This window comes from Nomia melanderi, chromosome 7 (assembly GCF_051020985.1).
Source record: "Nomia melanderi isolate GNS246 chromosome 7, iyNomMela1, whole genome shotgun sequence".
Classification (NCBI taxonomy): domain Eukaryota; kingdom Metazoa; phylum Arthropoda; class Insecta; order Hymenoptera; family Halictidae; genus Nomia; species Nomia melanderi.
The window spans coordinates 166,013-190,196 of record NC_135005.1 but is presented as its reverse complement, the minus strand read 5'-3'; the positions used below and the strand labels follow the sequence as shown (position 1 = coordinate 190,196).

General features: G+C 33.9%; 2 protein-coding genes and 3 long non-coding RNA genes across 6 annotated transcripts; 1 reads left to right on the top strand and 4 right to left on the bottom strand.

Moving 5' to 3' along the window:
* Nucleotides 1–12: 12 nt before the first annotated feature.
* On the bottom strand, nt 13–4,567 carry LOC116428896 (transmembrane protein 104 homolog). Its single transcript, XM_031981098.2, has 6 exons — nt 4,147–4,567; nt 3,856–3,977; nt 3,653–3,782; nt 2,923–3,297; nt 2,665–2,842; nt 13–2,599 (listed from the first exon to the last, which is right to left on the bottom strand). The coding sequence occupies exons 1-6, from the start codon at nt 4,183–4,185 to the stop codon at nt 1,893–1,895; spliced, it is 1,551 nt and encodes a 516-aa protein (XP_031836958.1). The 5' UTR covers nt 4,186–4,567; the 3' UTR covers nt 13–1,892.
* Nucleotides 4,568–5,293: 726 nt separating this feature from the next.
* LOC116428897 (actin related protein 1) lies at nt 5,294–10,169 on the bottom strand. 2 transcript variants are annotated; one of them, XM_031981099.2, is made up of 2 exons: nt 10,025–10,169; nt 5,294–7,379 (listed from the first exon to the last, which is right to left on the bottom strand). In XM_031981099.2, the coding sequence occupies exon 2, from the start codon at nt 7,358–7,360 to the stop codon at nt 6,230–6,232; it is 1,131 nt and encodes a 376-aa protein (XP_031836959.1). In that variant the 5' UTR covers nt 7,361–7,379; nt 10,025–10,169; the 3' UTR covers nt 5,294–6,229. The 2 variants fall into 2 exon arrangements, with proteins under 2 accessions (XP_031836959.1, XP_031836960.1); XM_031981100.2 differs by lacking the exon at nt 10,025–10,169 and adding an exon at nt 8,646–8,814.
* On the top strand, nt 10,054–11,339 carry LOC116428900 (uncharacterized). The gene is made up of 3 exons (XR_004235382.2): nt 10,054–10,186; nt 10,381–10,674; nt 11,200–11,339. It is a non-coding gene; the product is annotated as an uncharacterized LOC116428900 (long non-coding RNA).
* LOC143174728 (uncharacterized) lies at nt 11,268–13,788 on the bottom strand. Its single transcript, XR_012998974.1, has 2 exons — nt 12,811–13,788; nt 11,268–12,740 (listed from the first exon to the last, which is right to left on the bottom strand). It is a non-coding gene; the product is annotated as an uncharacterized LOC143174728 (long non-coding RNA).
* A 4,121-nt stretch (nt 13,789–17,909) lies between these two features.
* LOC116428904 (uncharacterized) lies at nt 17,910–19,471 on the bottom strand. The gene is made up of 3 exons (XR_004235385.2): nt 19,281–19,471; nt 18,700–18,942; nt 17,910–18,363 (listed from the first exon to the last, which is right to left on the bottom strand). It is a non-coding gene; the product is annotated as an uncharacterized LOC116428904 (long non-coding RNA).
* Between the last annotated feature and the right edge of the window lie 4,713 nt (nt 19,472–24,184).

Here is a 24,184-nt window from a genome sequence, read left to right as displayed (position 1 = left end):
AGTGGAGTAGTACAAGCAGCCTAGCTTTAATATCTCCAAACAAAAAAGAAAGCTTTCCATCACATAAACATATTTGTTAAATACAATTAATAAGGTGCCATTTTACAGCTTGGTACAGATTTTATGAGCCTTAATCTGAAAACAAAATCTAATCTGACATCAACAAACTAAATCAAATATTTGATATAAGGATTATAAAAATATTTATTACATATTCATTATATTTCTTGGTCAATTAATAATACACGTGTGTTCACTTTAGAATGTTCATCTATACAGTGTTTTCAACATTTCTTTTTTTACAAAACAATTTTTAAATTAATATTAATTGCACATGTTCACTGTATACATTGTATCATTTTCATCTTTAAATGTACCTAATTGTTTACAAGTGGAAATTTATAAAACCAGAATATTAATTTACATAAATTTCTATAAGTACCTTGCTGAACAGTTTCTTTTAATTTTTTCTAACCCATAGTGTATTTATTCTAATTCATTTACTCGGAACAAGTTATTATATAATATAAAAGACACATAAAAGAGTACTTCTTTTTATATATCAAATTATTTCATCGGTTTTCAAATATATATTTAAGTATTCTGTTATAAAAAATATATTATAGAAGAACGGTTGAATAGTTATTTGTATGGTAGTTTACAACTTCATGAACATGTGAATGAATTTCATATATTTAGTAACAATTTTCAATGAAGTTGAAAGACTTCATACAAATAATTAAATAGTTTTACTATACCACTTTATGTTGTTAGAGTATGACAAAGAAATCTATTTGTGTTAACAATTGACAGCACATCTAAGTAAACATAATATATAAATATAAATAAACAGAAATATGTATATACGTATAAAAATAAATTAAAATAAGCTTATATAATTATTTATTTATCTTTATTCGTCTATTTTTAGAAAATATATGTATACACATCTTATTTACTGTATACTATACTTGTACAGGTACACGGTATGAGAGGCATATTGTGAATACTTTGTTGGCAGTTTTACACATACCATGTATCAAAATATGTTTTGCAATATTCAAATTATATTTATTTGACTAATAATATTCATTTCATATATTTTTTTGTGCGCCATATAAACTAAACATAAATATTAGAAAATCACAGAACTGAATTCGTTTTTTTGTTTTAATGAGAAGCGCTAAATAGGCCATCCTCATTTTTTTTTGACACTAAGTATACATATTAATTACAAACTTATTCTCTTAACCTTCATACCGACTAATAGTTGATAGAACATTAGTGTTGGCCACCAAAGATTACTTATTTGAAAGACATTTTCTATACAGTAAAACCTGCATCAATAACAATATATACAAAATAAAAAATATAGAAAAGATAAAAGATATATGATACAAAAATTAACTTAAATTAAGCTTATTCATTTGGCTTGTACCTATAGTTAATCCCGACTTACACCAGTGTATTGTCAGTTTACTGTGACACATTGTGCTACAGTATTATTCATATTATTATTATTATTATTGTTGTTGTTGTTGTTATTATTATATTTTTTATATGAAAAAAGGATAATTTCTAATGGTGCTAAGAATACTGAAAATAAAATTAACATATATATTACCACAAACTACATTCATTCATCTATATTAATATATTCTTCAAAATAATTTATCCCTTATTTTAAAAAGGAAATATGATATAATTGTTTAAAAACATATTTTTTTCATGATATATCAATATAATATCATAATTTTAATTATGTATGTACTGTAAACAATCCACTTTTCAAAGGTACTAGATTTTCAAAACTAAGAGAAAAACTAATCCTGCACCATTATGTAATCCTTTTTTGTTTTTACGTTTTTGATTTCATACTTTGCAACTTTTCATTATAAATTTATACCTGTATACTGCAAATGTATTTGCATAAAATTGACAGATACTAAAATCATGCAAGCAATGGCCCAAATTATAACAAAAACGAGCCAACAATTACTAGAGAAAGGACTTGCAAATTTATTTACAACACCGAGACCTATAACTTTGTTTGTTTTCTGCCTGGCATAATATACCAAAAATGTTGGGATCAAATACTGAATTCCAGCTCCAGCGTAAGACCCAGTGATTCCAACTAATATTGATAAATCTTTGGTGCTCATTGCAATTAAATATGGTGGCAGTACTGCTAGTATTGGGAAGACCACTTTACGAAGACACAAATATGATGTGTCCTCACTGAGGAACAAAGATTGTAGATTATTTCTCAGAGTAATAGCTATAATGGGAAAGCTAGTACTCAAAGTAAATACTGGAAATAGCGCCAAAAAATATTCTATAAGAATGATACAAATATTGGTACTTTTGGAGCAGTCTCCAGATCCACGGGGACTAAAATCTAATGTGTAAAGATCATCTAAATGTTCAAAAGCGAATGTTCCCGTTAATGCCAACAGAAGATAAAAACACGCTATTATAAAGTAATCCAATGCTAAAAATCGATTTAAAGTAGTCTTATTTGCAATTGGAGCCACCAAAGCTGGTAAAGAATGATGACACATAAAAGAGTAAATACAGGCACCAAATAAACTAGGTATACCTGAAATATTATATTATATTCAATTGTGCTTGTTCAGATTCTAAAAGATATATAAGGAAACTTACCAACAATATTTGCTGCTGAAGGATTTCCTTGTGCGCCATGAATAATTAGATTTTTTAAAGCGTATACAATCATGATAGTAAATGCAAGCCATCGCATCGTTGATGTTAATAGTTGGAGATATTTTGTCTTCTGAACATTAACGAACACAAAAGGACCCAATAACAGAACAAATGTAGTCTAAAAGTAATATTTGGATTACAGCATAAAAATAAATTGGTTATTACAATATATATTAATACTTTTATATTTAAACATACAAGAAATATCCTATACGCGTCAAGTCGATTCAAAGCAAATGTTTGCCAACAAAGTTCAGTATCTGGTATTGTGTCATTGCATGTTATATTTATTGGTTGATAAGTGCAAGCAACATTAGCCAGGGTTTTTGCAACAGCTGCTCCATAAATACTCAAGTCTCCATAAAGGTAAATAGCAAAACACAGATAAAACAAGGCTGTACCAAACTTATTAAAAAAAATTGACGCCATCTGACCCATTTCTATTTTATCACGAATCACATAATATCTGTAAGTCATGTCCGTTTGATCAGGACTAATTGAAAATGGTGTAACAAGTGGTGTATCTTCAGAGTCCGAATTTGAAGGACCAGACTCTCCTAAGGTTTGAAGTACCTGCAATTAAAAGCAGCGAATAATATAACCTACTCTAATCGAAAAGCCACATTAAATGAGTATTTAAAGGACGGAACAATATTATCTTGCTGCATTTAAAAAACAAACAGATACACCGTCCGTTACATGAAAGTTGGCAAATGGGATGGCATAGGGGCAAGAGAGATTGCTCGCTGTGTGCTTTGTTTATAGTTTTGATTGGTTATGTATAATCGCATTGATAAATAGCAAATTAGAATTGAAAATGAGATGGGAAAATATAAAATCTGACCAATGAAACATGCATTTTAGATTCTTGCCAACTCTCATTTGATAGACGATACTTATAATACGAGTTATAGAAAAATCTAAAAACCTCAGATTCTGACTCGTTGAAAGATGAATCTTGAGAAAAACATACTCGTTTTCGATGTTGAATATGCCGCCAAGTTACTATAGCATTGGCAGATGCCATTACTTCAATAACAAATGTTACTGTAATAAAGCTATAAACGTGAAATAAAACATAAATATACTTTGTAATTAAGATATTTAAAATAAAATTTAGTAATATTATACCTTATAAAAGCTAATATTAAAATAATACTTAATCCCAGAGCCCATCCTGCTTTGCTGAAAACTGCGGGCAATGTTAAAGCTCCTGTACCAACAATCAGGTTGAAAATATATATAAGACCAACCTGAAATAATGAATTGATGTATGAAACTTTGTATATAATGGACAAAGAAAAACTACAATACAAATAAATAGCATAGTCAGCAGTTAGGAAAAGGTCTGTTTACAGTCGAAGGTTATGTGATATTATTTACATTATATTAAAATAACCTCAGACTAAATTATTGGCTTACCCATGTTGAATATTGGTCGCTTGAGTTTTGTTCAGGCATCTCGATTCAAGTTAGAAATTAAAATGAATCAGTCTGTCCGAGATCTCATCTACTGTTGTTACATATGTCATTGACCTAGCTATCGCTGTGTACTTTTCCAGCAACGATTGGAGAGCAACTGCTCTGAGATCACACAATCTTCATACAATGTCAAATTGTTTTTCTTTTCTTTGATTTGGAATGTCTCATCGACAATCCATACGATGAAGATAATATTATTACAGATTTTGTTCACATTCTTTAAATAATGTTAATAAGTTATAAATATATCGTACAGAACATGCAATAACCAAAATTTTAATTTAAATTTATATTAGATATTTGAATTAAATTATCTATGATGCGCGAAGGGTCTATGAATAGAAAAGATGTATTGTGCTGCCATCTATTCATATGTTAACCGCGTCTTGCAAATGATAAACAGTTGTCGTATATACCCAACCAATATGTATATTTAAATATACGTGTTTATGTTTCAATTCGTTTTTGGAAATATAATGATTAATTTAAATGAATTACTTATGATCTATCTTTAACTGATGAGGATATTATGGATGTGTGAAGTGTTAAATATATTTGATATATCTGGGATTTTTAACTAAAAAAATGGTATATACATTACACACGAAAAATATTCGGCAATTTAGTATAAGTTATTTTTCAACTATTTGACAGTAATGATTCTTAATAAACTGATGTTTAAGTACATATGACTGAACCTTAGGTAAATGAATTGCTTTCATCTTCAATTCCATTGTATAGTTCTAGAATTCTTAAATAATGGAATTTTCATAAGAGGATTAATAGATACCATTTCATTGAAAATAATTTTTATTCGACTGAAAATATAAACCTAGGTCTTAGAGTAATATAAATTTTTACCACAAATCTTACGTTACAATAATGAAAAACGCCAAACAGTACAAAAGCTACGGTTGTGTATAAAAACTACTACGTGAATTCATGCTAAATGAAACGATAAGTGATGACCGTTTTTTTAGCGCATTTTAGCTACAATATATACTAAACTGGAAATCAAGGACACGCAATTCCAGTAAAAGGGTATTGGAAAACTGCAATTTTTAAAAAAACACAAGAGTCAAAGCAATAATGTTTTTAAGAGTTTTATTTTATAATCCCATAAGTCTAAAGTAGTCTTTAAGATGTGTACGTGAATGGTCTTGCACAATACAATGGGAATAAATTATAATACTTTGGCTACGCTTGCGGGGTCAAAACCGTGTCTTTTTATCATTTGTTTGAGCGAACTTTTGGGATACTTTTCTGAGTCAGCGGCCTCCCCCATTATTTAAAAAACAAAAGAAAGGAAAGAGCCATCTTTTCCCTCAACGATTGGTAACAGTAAAAAAAAGGAATAATTAATAAATCGAAGGCCTATCTCCGCCGGGAATGATGAATTCTCAAAATACTGACAACAAGTGCCTTAAATACCACGGAGCAGAGTAGCGGAATGCATTTAATAGGAGAATACAAAAATTAATAGAACCTTTCGTACAGTAAAAATCCTAACTTAACAGTTTCGTCTTGCATCGAACGATGCTACAGAAAATAGTTTACGCAATGTTTTTCAGCTCAAACTCGCGACTACAAATTGGCAAATATAGCATACATGAGAAAACAATTATTTCATCGATCATAAAGGGTGGAAACATCGCGATGACATAAAAAAGATGTTTTCGTGAGGGTGGTTAGCTAAAAGCTACCGTAGGCATGTTATTTGAATATATAATACAAAGGATTCGATAGGATAGGAAAGGTGTTTAGGAATTCGGGGGGTACGTTTAAGATACAATAGTTTCTAATTAAATGATGAAAAATGAATGGAGCAAAGATGTTTAGGATTGCCTCTGTGCTAATTATGTCCCACGTACATCCGAATCGGAAGAAGATACCTTCGCTCCGGAAGAACCAAAGGACAATTATTATTGCGGAAGTTGATGTTACGTCCGCCTGCGAAACGAGACAGAGGCCGCTCTCGGGGATCGGGGAATGATAGTATGCAAGAGGAATATCAAAGATGTGCTTAGAAGCACTTCCTGTGGACGATGGATGGTCCAGACTCGTCGTATTCTTGTTTGGAAATCCACATCTGTTGGAAGGTGGACAACGATGCAAGAATCGATCCACCGATCCATACGGAATATTTCCTTTCAGGCGGGGCGATGATCTTGATCTTCATAGTAGATGGAGCTAGGGCAGTGATTTCTTTCTGCATTCTGTCCGCGATTCCAGGATACATAGTGGTGCCACCAGACAGGACAGTGTTGGCATACAGATCCTTACGGATGTCGACGTCGCACTTCATGATGGAGTTGTATGTGGTTTCATGGATACCACAGGCTTCCATACCCAGGAAGGATGGCTGGAACAGAGCCTCAGGACAACGGAATCTCTCGTTACCGATGGTGATAACCTGACCGTCAGGAAGTTCGTAACTCTTTTCCAGGCTCGAGGATGATGCAGCGGTGGCCATCTCTTGTTCGAAATCAAGAGCTACGTAGCAAAGCTTCTCCTTGATGTCACGGACAATTTCACGTTCGGCCGTGGTGGTGAACGAGTATCCTCTTTCTGTGAGGATCTTCATGAGGTAGTCAGTCAAATCACGACCGGCCAAGTCCAGACGGAGAATGGCGTGAGGCAAAGCGTATCCTTCGTAAATCGGAACAGTGTGCGAAACACCGTCACCGGAGTCCAATACGATACCGGTGGTACGACCGGAAGCGTACAGTGACAGCACAGCCTGAATGGCGACGTACATAGCCGGCGTATTGAATGTTTCGAACATGATTTGTGTCATCTTCTCTCGGTTAGCTTTGGGGTTCAGGGGAGCTTCGGTAAGGAGTACTGGATGTTCTTCGGGAGCCACTCGAAGCTCGTTGTAGAATGTATGATGCCAGATCTTCTCCATGTCGTCCCAGTTGGTAACAATACCGTGTTCGATAGGGTATTTCAGAGTCAAAATACCTCTTTTCGATTGGGCCTCGTCACCAACATAGGAATCCTTTTGCCCCATACCAACCATGACACCCTGGTGGCGTGGTCTACCGACGATAGATGGGAAAACGGCGCGAGGAGCATCATCTCCCGCGAAACCGGCCTTGCACATACCGGATCCATTGTCAACGACGAGTGCAGCAACTTCTTCGTCACACATGTTTGGTTTGTTAGTTTATCTGTAAGAAAAACAAAAGTATTTTCAATACCATTTCCGCGATCGTTCATTATGGCTCGAAAAGCTTATACAATATTTTTTACTTTAATTTACATATAGACCCAAATAGTATATTTTTTGGTCATTCAAGTACTTTTCCAATCATTTTGTATTCACATTTTAAGTAAACCGAATATGTAAATTATCTTTGGTCCACTTAAAATGTACAAATTATAATTACTATTTTTTTTATTCCGATTACAGTTTGTGATTTTTGTGGAATTCAACTTTAAATTGCTGTAAACGTACTTCTGTTATTTTATCATTTACAATTCAAATAATCCTTGTCACTAATAATATACAATCTCTTGTTCAGAGTTGTGCTCTAAAATTTTATTACATTCGGATACGGTAATTATTTAGTTTAATGAAAAAAAAGTAACAATTTCTTCATTGTTGTTTATTATTCATAGCAAATTGCTGTATAAACGAAGTGGCACAATCGGCAAATGCCATGTGCTGCAGATCAACATTTCAAACATTTTCAAGATGGCGTCAAAAGAGACACGTAGCACGTATATATACTATCGTATTCAAATAGCAAATGTTCGATGCGAAAAAGTCATATTTTGTTCGATAGTATGAAAAACGTTGCTGCATAAAACCGACTATGAGTTTTCTAGAACGAATAGAAATATTCTCCGAAAGAGAATCAATTCAGAAGAAATGGTGTCGGCGAAGCCGCCGTTACTGGAACCGCACCCTACCCTGCCCCGCCCTTCCCCGGCGTTAAACGGTCAATATCCGGCATATGCTTCCAACGGGTGAAATTTGACAAATTTTCAGAAATCAGAAGTCAAAAATGTAGCGATCAACGGAACTTGGCTCAATAATCAAATTACGACTTTGAATTCGAATAAAATTGTATTCACGCAACTACTCGTTCGTAAAACTCTTTGTATCGCAGAAACCGGTATTCTCGCATGGAAAGACTTTGCTTTTCTGCGGAACGAAAAGCGTCACTACAGCAATTTTCTACAATTTTGATATAATACAGTTACATCGAGACTCGAGACTTCAAGCACAAAACACTCTAAATACGGCACCAGTGTATCTCAAGCCTAACACCACCCACTTCTCGATTTGGAAATCCACGCTCGATCGTGCAAGCGATTCTCTGGAGTTAATTATCGTCCGCGCACTGTTTCGAATCAATTGCACTACCGATTTAATTTTAGTAAAATACATTGTATTGCGAGATATCACTGAACTTAAGTTGCTGACTTACGTTTTTCGTTTAGTATAAAAAAAGGTATGTACAAGTTGGGGAGCTTGGGTCTTTAGATGTGACACTACCGCACAACCGACCGATCTAGCACCAAACACAGAGTGTAGCTGACAGCCGGTTTGCAGTGTATTATATGAACAGAGTCGTTGTTCAGGACCCCCACTACCTAGCGATCGGCCAATAAGGACAGGACACCCTCAGCCAATCCTGGCTTTCTTTACCATATATGGAAGTGCCCTGTTACGGGGGGTTATCCCTCCCTCCCGGCCCACGGTGACGCTCGTCTCCCACGCCCTCTGCCAACCGTTCGAAGTACATAGGTATGTCTCACTACCCTTCGTGGATTCATCCACCAAATTGACTGAACCGCGCATCTTAACCGTGCCCACTCTCTTTTTCTCTCTCTCTCTCTCTCTCTCTCTCTCTGCCGATATATAAGTCTTTTCGATCGCATTCAATGTTAACCAATTTTTCTTCACTCGAATAATAAATAATCGTTTCCGGCATACGGGAATGCATTCCTCGCAGATTTTTCTTGGCAAATAAAAATCTAAGTCAATTCGCTTTGCACGACCGTTAAGACTCTGTATACAAGTGTATCGCTGAACGTTTTTTTTATGAACAAAGTAATTAACAAAGTAATTAACAAAATAATTATATATATTCTTCGCAAAAATATTAACCGAAATATTAACATTTCATATCGTTCGACATACATCTGAATAACTTTAATCGTATTTTAAGAAGTATACTGATAATAAGAAATCTTAAATTGCTCTTGTTTTTTATTTATAGAATATACTGAAGCGTGATTTCAATGTTAAATTGTCTGGATTTCATTTTTATTAGTGAAATTATAGAAAAACATTTTAACGTACATTTATATAAAGGCATTAGACAGACGCTCGGACATTATACAAAGAATGAACATTGAATAGCCGTTTCTGTAGGATTCCAATTCTTTAACTGATGACTCATTTACGATAGGATTTCGTGGTTCGAGCAAGCATAATCGTAGGTTAGTGCTGTAACACACTTCAGCGCACTGCTTGCTATTAATAAACGACAGCGTCGCGACCACCTGTGTTGTACCGCCTATACGTCAGAAACCACTTGACAACGACAACTTGTCGGATCGTTCCGCTACATGCTCTTTTCGCAAAATAATCTTAAGGAACAGAACATAATTTTTTTCCACGAAGGAACGCTACGTCACAAGATTCAAAGGCACAGAGAGCAACGCCCTGCCATCATGGCTGCTCGTAAACCGGCATTTGTCCTCGATCTTTTTTACCGTTAAAATTATGACAGATGATAGCGAAAAAAGTTAATTTAGTATCGAAGTTGAATAGAAAAGATTATATTGTGCAGGTACCCACCTTTTGGGACAGAAACCAACTGCAGAAACCGTTGATCGTTGATCGACAAAGGGACACCGCAAGGATACTATCGGCACGACGAAGCGAGACTCGACAGCCGCGAGTTGCAAGCACTGTGAGTGAGATCGTGGCCGGTACCGTGTTATGTGGACTTGCCCGAAGGTGTGGTTCGCATACACGTTAAAATTCTGATCGATCTCATTTATTTCCTGTTTTTTCATTATGTTTTCTCAATATATCCATACAATATCATTTGCCGGGTGACAGAGGTTCGAAACATTGAACATTTGACAATTGTTCGTTTATTTTAATGTTCATATTTCATAATACAATTTTGCTAAACACCCCTATTTCAGAATGGATTCGTCCAGCCGGCTTTCCCCACCACTCGGATTCACAGCTCTTGCCATATATGGGCATAAAACGAAAGCAGCTCGCTGATTGGTCTGCTGGCCGGCTGCCGGCTAGATTCTCCAAATGCCGCTTCAAACTGTACGATACGGGGAGCATAATGCCTTCTGGAAGCGTACACTAGCGTAAGGGCTTTCCTGACTAACCGTCAGAGCTGTTGTGGTAGTGTGCGTACAAATGTATGGAAGATTACAACCATTCTTTGAATGTGTAAGCGTGCGAACCAGTACCGGCAGTAGGTATGAATCAGAAAAGTTTTGTTCCATACTTTGAAATTATCAACATTTTCCTTTAATTAATGAATGCCATGACACTCGTCACGGTCACGCATTTAACCTCCATTTACAAATTTTCGACTTTAACGTTTAACTTGAAATTTTATTGAAATATAGATAGTCTCTTCCCATCAATTTCATATACATCATTTCCTATGAACAACATGTGATTAAGCCACAATTTATTATATTCTGATAAATAGATAGGGTCTTTGTTTTATCTGAAATGTATTCGGAATCTTAAGGAAATGGATGTCTTTTTTACTTTAAAGTATTCAACTTATGAATCATTCTATGAAGTCAAATGCAATATTCGAATTATTTAACCGTGTAAAGTTTTATACTTACTTTACTGCATTTAAAATTTACAAATCCTGATCATTTTTAAGTTTATTAAAAAAGAAAAATCGTATCGATAGCTATATTTCACGCTAAATTCGATGAGTAATACTCAAAAGATTCCAAGAATTTCGTCTGCCTATCTTTCAGGTATACTCGGTTAGCTAGTACGGCATATTTGAAGAGTGTGGACTCAAAGTAAATAATCGAGTACAAAATTTTAGCTTTATCTTTATATTTACTTGTATAATTTCTCCCAAGCAATTCAATCAAAAAATTATATCGTCTCGAGGTACATGTAAAATATGATTGATTTACAATAAATCGAATTTTGAACAAAACTTGAAATTTTTATAATCATTCTGTCAAGTACTGTGCTGGCTGCACTACATTTAAAATTTGTTCCATGGAATTATGGTTTACAAGAGCAGTCTAAAAAAGTTAGTGGGTCAGGTCTGATTACCCGCGCACATTCATCCATCAGGTTTCTCTACATAGCGGGACAGATGACGTTTCCTATATAATAAAACAATCTCTAATTTCCGAATAGTGAAAGAAGGATTCAGATTGAACGAGCAAACCAAATCGTTGCACATCCTCCCACTTAATATGTATGTGCTGTGTGCCATCTCGGCCGCCTTTTTCATGAAACAAGAGCTAAAAATAGACTCAAGGGCGCGGATAAGGGTGCACTGGACTAGTCCACGTCACATAAGCCCTACGCTACGATCGTATCGCTTAGTGTTCGTGTCCATTAGACACGAAAGATGTCCTAGTGTATGTGCGTGCAATGCTGCTGTAAAATCGATAGGCGTATTCACATACATAGTCTACTATGGTAGGTCGGACTTATGATGAGAAACCACGTGGCGATGAAAACGTCAAAGTCCGAACAGTCGTTCCGCGTGCAGTTCCTTCTGCAAAATACTTCGCAGACTGCATATTTTTTCCTGATTCCTTATTATTAAGGAGACGTCCACTGATAAGTACGGATACAATTTTTATAAATAAGTGAAAAATTCATCAGAATTTGCTTTACGGTGTATCTTCTATAAAAAGTTGATCGCTTAAAAAATGTGCGAATTCTAATACCTTCTCGAAAGATAATAAATTTAGAAGTTCTTAAATAGCTTTGCGATGAATTCCTTAATTGACCCGATACAATATTTTCGAGAATATCGGGGTTTCTCGGAATTCGATTTTTTATGCAAATTGACTATGTAATACGTACGTAGTTGTTGCTCGTCGTTGTTTAATCAAAAAATAATTTTAATAAATATAGAAATTGCAATAATATGATTTTGCAGGCACGCCTTTTCGATGAAATAGTAATACTATAACGTAACCGATGAGTCATTAGTGCTTGACGAGAAATTGTTGCTGGTTAGTGCACTCGTTTCTTTTCCGCGGATTTGCCAAATTTCGAATTCTAATTTTACACATGTATATGGAGGTTCACTTATAATGTTTCGTATGCTTACGGTTTTTGAAAGTAATCGTCATACGTGATACGCGTGTGAAATTTAAATACATGTCGGTGACTGTGTAATGTGTCACATGTGTGGATAGGTTGCTTCACTTATGTCTAACCTAACCTCAAACATTCAAGTCAGTGGTCAGCTGTCACATGCGTGCGATCATTCGATATATGCAGTTCGATTATCGTCAAATTGGCTATTCCTTTTAACTTCCTGTAATAAAACGCTTTAAAATGACCGTCGCTTTGTAAAAGTAAATACAAATAATTGAATACCGCCTTACCGGACAATAAAATGTTACTACATAAATTCTGTTTATCATCAAATACACAATAAAACGTTACATTTATTACTGTCATTAACGAGATCAAATACAATTAGAAAATGTTCAGTGGTTTCGAAGAAATGATAAAATTAATAACTTGGAGGAAATCCGTTTGAAATTATTCGATCCATCGGACAACACCCAGAATTTAGTCATCCTCGCACACCGGAACAAAGTAAAGAGTAACACGGGTTTTCGTAAGCCGAAAAACGGTTACGATATGTTTTATTGATGTACATATGTAGAATAACGTCATAACACACGTTGACATCAACCTTCGTTGACCGAACCGGCACCACACACAGAGACCGTATTTACCTTCGATATCGAGGGCTTAATTATCGTGACAAGACCACAATAGGAGGAATTATGTCCAAGTAAGGTGTAGGCGCATTGTGACCGGCCTGAAAACCCAATGGTCCGCGAAGCCTCGACCTTGCTTACCAAATAAGGTCCCGTTCAAGGTCTTCAAGGCCTTGCGTAAGTCTCCGGCAGTGCCATCGGCATAGCGATTAACCGATTATGTCGATGCTTTAGTCATCGGTCGTTTTCAGTGAAAGTGGTGCAGGTTTTTCCAACGGAAATGACTTCTTCTTCTGGGTTATCTGGCCCCCCCCCCCGGAGTTCAGTCCTTTCTTCTGCCCTACGAGGCGGATTGGGCGTGTCTGTCCTACGCGGACACGTGCTGTAGGTAACCGTCTGGCTCCAGTCGCGCAGTGCCACCGAAATCAATACGGAATGCGACGGTAAGTTCAACGCACCCACCCAGAAGAGTGCTTAAGGCTCTTTCTCATCGGACTAGCTGCGTGCGTTCGGCCCAGACAGTGAAACTATCGGAAATCACCATAACGAGGTCAAAGACCTTCCTATCAGCGAACCTTTCGCGAATTTTCGAATCGCGAGAACAGATGGGATCAAGGCTGAATTTCGTTCACAGCGTACTCGGATACTTCTATGTAGGTACATTCAGCGGGTATATTTGTGTCAGCGCCTGTCATGAAGAACATAATCATCGTGCGATCACTTTTAGTTTGAATTTGACGTACACGGGTCACGAATGATTCAGACGATCAGTGATGCTTACCGTCATCGAGGCGGTATCGGCAACAATTATTTTACCGTTGCGTTTAAATTGCGGTGATCGTTGGTGAAATCGCAGTTATTTAATCAAATAGAAAATGCTTGGGATATTGATTTGCTGTACGCGGTTAACGTTTTTTAATTAATAGTGTTTACCGTACCCTCTTTTTATGCTTTATATAATTCCCTTTTCTTCGTTTACTTGTTGATATATAAGACTTCATCTGAGGGTCTACATTTGTAACTTTAAGTTAAAATTCGAATGTGTAAAAACTGTGAATGTGAAATTAAAATGTGCAACATTTCTGCGTACATGAGAAATCTTTAACGTCCGATTAAAGAAGAAAAGCTGATTAGAATTAGAGTATTTATAAAGACACCCATGTTTGAATGAAATGTTGATATGCAATGACAGTGGCGATAGCATTAAACAAAAGACTTGACGAGTCATTTAATTTGAAGTTTGCACGATTAAAGAAACTTTTACGTATAGAAATAAATATTATTCGTAATTTTACGGTAAGAGGAGTGTCAAATGTAATTCCAATCTTTTAAACAATTTTGTACAAGAAGCACTACGCAAAACATACATGTATGTATTTCACTACGTAAAATATAATGAAATGAAGCATTTAACAAAGAAAACAATGTTTTTTCAATACATTGATTGTTATATTGCTCTGGAGGTATTAAAACGAAGTACGTGAATTTTCCATCAGTCAGTTTTCAATCTGTAAACGATTCACAACTATAAGTTAGAATCTTGTGAAGTAGAATTATGATTTTTTCGAAATCGCACCTAAAGCATTCTTCATAGACGTTTCTTCGGTATCTATCAGTGAAAAGGAAGGAGTTCCTTTTGAGGTAAGTAAGTACTTCGATTCTTCTTATAGTACAGTTAAGTCCCTATTCACGCGTAGAACTTGAATTGTTCTCAAGCAAGTGGTGACAGATTTCCTATACGTATATCGTTTTATCTCAAATACGACTCCATAACTTTTTCATTAATTAATGAGCTTTCTAGAAGCTGCATTAATTAACCGTATGAAATGAAATATATAGATGATAGATTATTATTATTGTACATCATTATGTACACAACAACATTCTTATAAATTTAATCTTAGTTTTGTGTCAACAGTGAAATATCAGTTTTATAATTTATTGTATGAAGCAGCGTTTCCTAATCGGCACGGCGCGCCGCTCAGTGCAGTACAAAACTCAATATTTACCTTAAAAAGTATATAAGTGATATAAGAAAATGTTCCAGACAAAAGTTTTAAAGTATAGAGCTAAACATATGGTGGTTATAGTTTTTAAGATTATAGAGATATTATGAAGTTTCTTAAATGACGATTTCAATGTTATATGAATAGAAAAACGGAATTTATTTGCACAAAATTATTTGAAATCAGATCTACATGCTTCGAAGAATAGATATAAATACCTGGTAAACTCGAAATGTTTGTAGGACAACCTTTAAACGTGTTAAACAGTGGTTATTATTTATTAATTTTTGGAATAAAAATCATTTTGTCTAACAAGAACTACTTGGCAACAAATTGGTAAACTTCAGTTTCGTTATGTGAATAATTGAGTTTTTGGATTTTGACCACGTGCGCCGATTTTCGAATCAGTGCCTATCCGTTAAAAATTGTTCCAGGTTCGCAAAGAAATAACAGTGTTTTTTTTTCTCAAAATATTATCAAACGAATTTTTCTACTTCTAATTAATAGAATAAACGCCGAATAAATTTATTCAAAGCCGGCACGATACATCTTATTATTATTTTGTCCCGAGCTCTTCAGATTATAAATCTGTTTACTTTCGTTGTTATAACGAATGGACATTCATTTATTTCAGTTTGTCTTCCTTCAGTGTAAAAGTTTATTTATTATGATATGATTCATTTTACAAAATGTTTCTTTTTTAACTCCGTACCTTACCGGCTCGCAAAAAATGCCACGTTGTTTCGGTGCGAACGAAAAAAGTTGTGAACCGGTGGTGTAAAACACGTAAAAATAAAATTAAGATTTTTAGAGATTTTGGGAGAATGAAGCGCATCATCCTAGTTTCTAGAAATATCGAGTAAAGAACATACAAGAAATCTACCACTTTTGGAAAAATTATGAATTTCCAATCGAATCATTCGTACTTTGTAAAAAAAGTAAACATAAAGTATATTGAAATACTGTTCATCCAAGTTGAGGAATTAACTTAATTCACAAATGTGGATTATTGTTTTATTGTGCAATTTCAATATTATTTTTTGTATAAAGGATTTTTAATAAACTAGTTAAGGAAAAGAAATAATTTAGATTTTTATGAAAATTTGGATGAAAAATTTTGTTCGAAAATGAACAAATTTAGTATTTCGTATGAAAATCAAAATCGGTAATGGTCGGTAAACATATAATTTCCATACCTTGATCCTCTCAAATTTTTCTCGAACTATTACTTAACATTCATCCATAACACAGAATGAATTGCACAAAATACTTCCCCTGTAATTTCCATTGTTAGTGGTCTGATGAAGATTATTTTGCCATAAACACTATTTATTTCTTACGAGCAGTTACTTGTGTATCGGTTAACGATTATTCAGGCAAGTTCAATGGGATTAACAAGAAAATTGTTTCATTTATAGGAATGATATGACAAGAGAAAGTGTTCAGGGGAATGGTGAAAAGTAATTTGGGGAAGATAACTTCCATAGATTAAGCAATACATTTGTGGTAACGAGAATTAACAACCACGTTTCGGTGTGGTACGTTTCTTCACGGTTAATTTCTGGCCGTAAGTAACAGTCCTCGTTGGCGATTGTGAAGTATGCAAGGAATCCGGCCGGAGACGCGTGATAATACGCGATCACTATATTTAGTGTTGACTTACAGCTCGTCAGATTGAGAAACAGTGACGTTGCGCGTCGTTCCGAGCAGCTGACGATAAAGAAAACGATAATGGTCGGTGCCCAGACTGTAGACCTGTTATTCGCATACGACTCAACTTCGACTGGGAATCTGACGATGATTCAAACCACTGGAATTACTCTTGGAATGAATTCCGTTGTTATTCGGAATCTGTTGTTACTCGTTTATCGTTAATATTACTTAGTCACAAATTCAGTTTTTCTGCGTCTGAGTAAGGCAGAAAGTTTTACATAACTTCTTAATCATATTACTTCGCTTGGCTCGTTTTCAAGATAAACACGAAACCGTTTCTTTAATGACATTATAACTTTCCAAGTTTTCTTGGTTTAATCGTGATTTTAATTCTTTACTTTCTTCTTTAAGCCTGAAAAACGTTTTTATTATTATTTAATACAAATGGAGTAAACATTAGTTTTCAATGAAACCATATATCTTCATTGTCAAAAATACAATATGTCCATGTTAAGCTTTAAATAATCCACTGTACCGATGTAGAAATATAAAATTATGAATTTATGTATTGACACGACAATGCCTGTAACTTATTTATGTAGTAAGTATAATTCATTTACATATAACAACTTTAGAGTAAGTGTTAAGTTTATTTGCTAGTAAACGTTATTAAAGTCAATAAACTTCTCCTAATATAATTGCAATCATTTCTACGCAATCAATTATGGTTGAAGTTTTATACATGAAATCGAGTACTTAGATAATAATATTTTTTAAAGAAGTTTATTACAGAACATTAGATACATGCTCTAGAACTATGTAACTTTACAAATACATATTTGTGTTATTATGGAGCCTATAATTGAAAATAAATTAAGATAGCTAACATATTAATTTTCATTTGTTTATAACAGGTATGTAATTTGAACTGAATGATTAAACAATGAAAATACATTAACAGAAGTCAAGAGTAGAAAAACAATAGAAACGTTTCTTGGTTTATAATAAAAAGTTCAATCAGCTTTCAACTAACACAAGGATTTGAATAAGCTTTCCAAATCCAATCCATTGAGATTAATATAATCATTGCATCACGAATCATTTACAGTTTGAAAACAGTACGACTTTTTAAAAAAATTTCTTAAAAAATCATTATTTCACGATAATTTTCTTCCGAGTAAATAATCTGGTGACGTATTTTACCTTAAAATTGTTGGAATTTAATAGTAAAAAGGTTGCTTAAGATATCTCCACTCGCAGAAATCATGTCATTGAAGCCTTCTTGCTTCTTGCTGGCGATACTCTTCCCGATGTCGATAAGATAACTGTTAGATATCATGGATCGAAGGCGCTTAAACTTTTATAAATTTCTAATGTGTCATCCTAGCGTGGAAAGTTCTTTCCAGATAAAAGGATATCCAGTGATGCCCACTTATAATTAGTAGTTACGGGTCTGAAACCTTCCAACGAACACTACGGAGGAAAGCAGAGTTCCGAGAATGACCGCCTGTCTTCTTTCACCGATTCGCCTGCTTCTGAATGGTTTTCACTGTAGAGTGGAAAACACCGAATGCTAATGAGTTACGAAGAGGTTGTGAAGCTAATTCTAAGAATTATATCGTAGCATGCGGCAATTAACTGGGCAAGAAATGTGAACATTCAGCGGGCAGCAATGTATTCAGGAGTTAGATATATTCACTAAGTAATTATTTATATAAAAATTAGATATTTTCATTCAGTAATTACTTGATACGATTGAAAGTATTGAAACGTTTGCTGCGACTGATTAATCAAAACTTGTTTATTTTTCGTATACGAAGACACTTGAAAAATAATGACGGTGCAACGTTGATACTTGCATGAAAACGGAGCTGAAAATACATACCAGTTCACGCAATTAACGTGGAAGTAATCAGCCATGTACACCTCATGATAGTTGCAATAAGACATTCCTCCTTCTACCATCGCTTTTTAATTCATGTGTTCGCTTTTTGATCATTATTGCCGTACAATAACGGAATGTAGTCGACGAGATTTGCTTGCAAATTATTGAGCCATTAATTAACATTTCTCTAACATTCCAAATCGATACTGTTGATGATAAACTAGCTAGAATTCATTCTGAAAACTTAAATAGTTCCAGAGAGTCCAATAATTTGATATTTAATATTTCATAATATAAAAGAAGCCAACAGTTCTGCCGAACCATCCACATTAAGAATCATATTTTCTGATGGTTATACTTTCATTAACTTTCTAAATAAAATTATGCCGAACAACTGTGACACCATAAAAGTAAGTAGACTTGATAAAAGGATTTCAAACAAAGATATCATATCTGATTGAGAGGAAAAATGACTATGAAGAACACATTAAAATTTCAGTAGACCAAACTAAGCGGCAGAGGAATTATCTTCTTGATCTAAGAAATCAACTAATTTCTGTCAACGACCCGCGCTTACTTACCATTCGTTATAGAAATAGAGTGCCGATAATCTTTCGGAGAACCGCTGCTGAGACAACAAAAACGACGTCGTCTGTTTACATATTTCCAAAACGCAAGAGGTCTCCGTACCAAACTTTGCGAATTGTCACTTTCGTTATTATCGTCCTGTTACAGTTTTCATGTTATTGTGCTGGTGGAGACACGGTCAAAAATTGACATTTTAACCGCTGAACTAGCTCTTAACGGCTATTCTGTTTACAGATGTGACAGAAACCCAACGAATAGTTCTTTCTCGAGAGGTGGTGGGGTACTAATAGGTATTAAAGACGATTTAAAATTCTCTTTATTTATCAGTATATTAAACACTATAACACATTTTTTTCTTAAAATTCGACCAAGAGATAAAATGTTAATTGTAGGTGGTTTACATATTCCACCCAACTTTCCGCCCTCTCCCTTTATCATGAACACTGTATCGGCCTTGATGAAATTATGGATGAAATCAAGTCAGTAAATGATGATCCATATGTATTTAAAACCGGTGGCGACAATCTGCCCAATATACACTGGCATACAAATTCTCTTAATATATTATATTATCTCCTACTTTAGTCATCATGTAAACAATAATCTTATTACTGCTCATGCGTTAGCTGGATTTTATAATATACGTAATCTAAAGCGATATAATAGTACTAACAGCGCTGATGGTAAAAGTCTACATCTACTATTCGCTAATTTCCAAATTCCTGAACTCTCCGGCTTCACAGAATATTTCTTACCTTCGGGCTCATATCATCCGACTTTCTCCTTTTCTATTAATACATCAGAGTCTGATATCAATTACTCTTATCGCTAGAAACGGAATTTTAAAAGAGCTAGCTATCTGGATATTTTGAATTATTTTAACGCGATTGATCGGGATACTAGCCTTACCGATCTATCGGTCGATAATGCAGTTAACCTTATGTACTACCGCATTAATGGCTCTATTTATGAACATGTCTCCTGTGTTAAGATAGTTAACGACCACTTGACCAATCTGGTTTTCTACAGAACCCAAAAATTTAATATATAATAAAAATATAGCTCATAATACTTGCCAACAATCAAATAATTGTGAAGATTACCTTCAGTTCTTTTATTTATGTGCTAAATGTAAGCGTCTTTTAAGACAAATTATTCAAATTGAATGTATAATGCAGAAAATAATTTATCGTCGAATCTAAAATCTTCCTGGGAAATTATAAATTCTTTTAAATCACACGATCCCAACCCTAAAAGGATGCTCTTTGACAATATTGAACTTGAATCTGATCAGAGTATAGCTGACTCCTTCATTTTTGTTCCTTATTCCCATATACCATTACTCAAAATGATTCAACACTGCACCCCTATCCCGAAAAAACTATTAATACCAATCTCTAAATGAATTATCTCAATGAACTTTGAGTTCACGTATTGTAACGAACGCAATTTCAATAAATGAAAGTGAGGACGAAAATTTCTAGTGTAATGCAAAATTTTAATGTTCATTACTTTGGAACCAATTCTCACTGCCAAAAAATTTAAAGTCGCGGGTGTACAGAACAACAACCTTAACAACATACGTCAAGATCAAAGTCGTACGGTGGTTACTCTTTTTGTAAATAAGTGTGAAAACTCCCGTATTCCCGGACATATTTTTGCGAATATCTGGAAAACTAAGGCCGAGAGGCGGTAACACGTATAGGGGAAAGCTGTTCGGGATCAAGTCCCCCATAACATATTTCAGGGTCATCCAAATCGGTGAGAAATCAGTGTTGTAAATAGTTATTAAAACTAATTGCTGGGTGAAACTTCAAATTTCAAATTTCATTTCCTTTTTGCTTATTATTTTATTACTTATTGTATTATATTGCAAAACTCTTGCTTTGTAAACTCCTTACGCTTCACTTATATCTCCTCCTTTTGTATACTAACGGGCATTAATAAATAAATAAATTAATTAATTAAGTAATATAAATTCGTTAATTAAAGAGGTTAACGGTGAACAAATACATTACTCTATAAGTATGATTGTGTATATAACTTTATGGTTACTAACTACTTAAGCGTATCTTGACTTTTGTAGTATAGAAATTATAATATCTTGTTAAGTAAAGAATAAGTATATAGAAATTACACACGAAAAAATAATTATATTTCATGTTACGGAGAATCGATTATTTATTGATAAAGTTATTCTGCACATTGTTTTCCATTAACACTTACACTTCCATTAAATGTTTGCGCTTCATATTTGTGAGAATCAACCACGGGCATTAAAAAAAAACAGTATTTAATATTGTCCAAAGAGTTGCTATTTATCAAAAGAATAAATTGAGAACCGAGTTTGTTAGGAGCTCAATGGCAGAATGATTAAAATATCAAAAATATTTCAAGAATTAATTTCGGAAATTTCGAATAAAAACTGTAAAATCCAATTGACCGTTTGAACAAAAATCCTATATGTTACTTTCTTTTTTGAACAGATTTTGGGGAACGTAATTTATTATATATACGTAAAAACACGAAAACGATTTTATTTGTAGCAATAATGATCGGGTTTGGTATTTAATTAGCCAAATTTCCATACATTGACCAACTCATGGAGTCACCGCGTGTCAATTTAAATAAGCGGAAGGACGAAATCGTCGTTTTTGGTAATCCTGACAGTCCACGACCGTGTTCCAAATCCTTGACTTCGCGTGAATACGCACACAAGTATGTAAGGAAACGGAGTCAAGAACGCAAGTAGCCGGTAACACATATGAACACATTCGTTTTACCGGTTGTCTACCTGTTCTGGGTCAGTCGCGTGTGCAAGGTCAAATCCCATGAATCTCCAACGTCACTCGCGGAGTTGAAGACCACGAGTCTTGTGCCGCCCAGAGCAGAATTATTCTCGAATCATTTTTCCCTTCGATTCGCCGACTCATCGCTACAATTATGTTCCCCCTTTGAGGCGAATTTATTGTTCTTCATTCTTAGTATTATTGTACGAAAGACGGGAGAGGTTAATTATAATTTGCACGAAAACTAAAGGATATTATTTTATTAAATTTCAAGATGAAACATTTACTGTACGTATCTTGATAAATCGAATTGTTTACACAATTCTAATTCGATGCGTCGTCTTTTCAATTGTTAAAAATGAAAGGAACGTATATTTTTATTTAATGGAATAATATATAGTGTTCTTTATTTATTTCAAAATTCAGGACTGCAAATAGCGAATTTAATTTTGAGGAAAAAATGTTTCATGATAAAAATGATTACTTATGAAATGCAGAATGTAATATTCGCTGCGTTCAATCCGAAAATACAATAGTAAAAGTATTCAGAATAATAATTCTCTAAAATATTAAGTCGGTGCTTTGCAATCTGTTTCTCTTACCAAGAATAATATTTTATACATCCAATATATTAAAAACTATTTACCCAATTGATTTTTCATAATAATTTTATTGGAAAAAGTAGCATGCGGAAAGTAGCATACATATAAAATCTATCGCTAATATGTATTAATACGTATTGTAAAGTGTTTATAGAATTATTATCCTTTTAGTGTTTTACTTTTAACAATCAAGCTGATACCACAGGGAGCAGAAACGTATATATTCATCTCTTTCTTAACTTGTGTTTTCCCATTTTATCCCGTACTGTGGTACGTATGTGGAGCAAGATAGACTGAGGAGTAAGATGAGACTGGTGAGGAATCAAAGCAAAGCATGCTTTATTATTTACGTATTATATTTATTGAATATATAGGGTTATATTATAAAAAATATATAAAATAAATATATTCATACATACATGTACGTTATACTGTACAGAAACAGACAATCCTTTAATATGTCGCTAATTGCTTTTTTCATATTCTGTTTTCTCCACTCGTTTCTATTGGTTTTATTGGTCCTATTGGGCTCTACCTCAAACTTTTAATATGCATATATAGTACTTAAATCGTTAGAGATTGTTTCCTATGTTCCTATTGTAACATGATCTAGAATTTCTCGCATTTCGTTATGCTCAGACACAATATACCCATAGGTTTAGAAATTTTAATAATTCACAAATAATGTAAGAAAAGGAAATAAAAGTGTTTGTGTCAAAGAAGGACTGACACACTTTTAATTTACCTACACAGTATGTAGTATGTACTGTATGTTGCATCGAATAGTCCATTTTTAAGTATTAAAAATTTATTTATTAGTATTGTATTGTCATTTAGAGAGAATATACGTATTCGAGGTATAAGAATAATATTAGTAACATTATTAATATTAGTGATATTATATTAACCTTTTCCGATACATTTTTTTCGAGGTCTATCGATTTATGTAAATCTAATCTTCCAAATGTTAACCATATCTCTTTGTTCTGATCACTAATGGATGCTATTGACTGTTTTATTGTACGAATCGATCGACTATTTCTTATGCTTTGAATGTTAGCAGTTTTTATGCATAATAATGCGGATTGTGATGTATAAGTGAATAAACTTTTAACTCTTACAAATGGATTTTCCGAGTAATAAAATATTATTATTTAAGTATTAAGATGCTACTTTTTATATAATACTTTCTTTTTAATAAAGTAGATAAGAGTAAGATAACTATTGGAAGCAAATAGTAAATAATAATGATTGAATCAAGCATATGAATACAAAGCGGCGTTTATTTTTTTCTACACGGAATAGTGGCAAAACACTACTCTTCATAATTATGATAATTGCAGAAAACAGAAAGGTGTATAACTGGTAAATGTCTTAATCTACTTTTCCTTCAGCATCGATTTTCTTTAATTTTCTAGAACACTAGCGTGTAATTGTTCATTTTCAAGCTTTTAGTAATTAGAACGGAATAATACAAAATGGCGAGTCAGTTAAATTTTTATCTCA

Coding starts and splice junctions, on each gene's coding strand:
- LOC116428897 (XM_031981099.2), bottom strand. CDS start 7,360: ATGTGTGACGAAGAAGTTGCTGCACTCGTCGTTGACAATGGATCCGGT.
- LOC116428896 (XM_031981098.2), bottom strand. CDS start 4,185: ATGCCTGAACAAAACTCAAGCGACCAATATTCAACATGG. Junction 3,783..3,855: donor TTAATATTAGCTTTTATAAG/GTATAATATTAC, acceptor TCACGTTTATAG/CTTTATTACAGTAACATTTG. Junction 2,600..2,664: donor TTCAGCAGCAAATATTGTTG/GTAAGTTTCCTT, acceptor ATAATATTTCAG/GTATACCTAGTTTATTTGGT.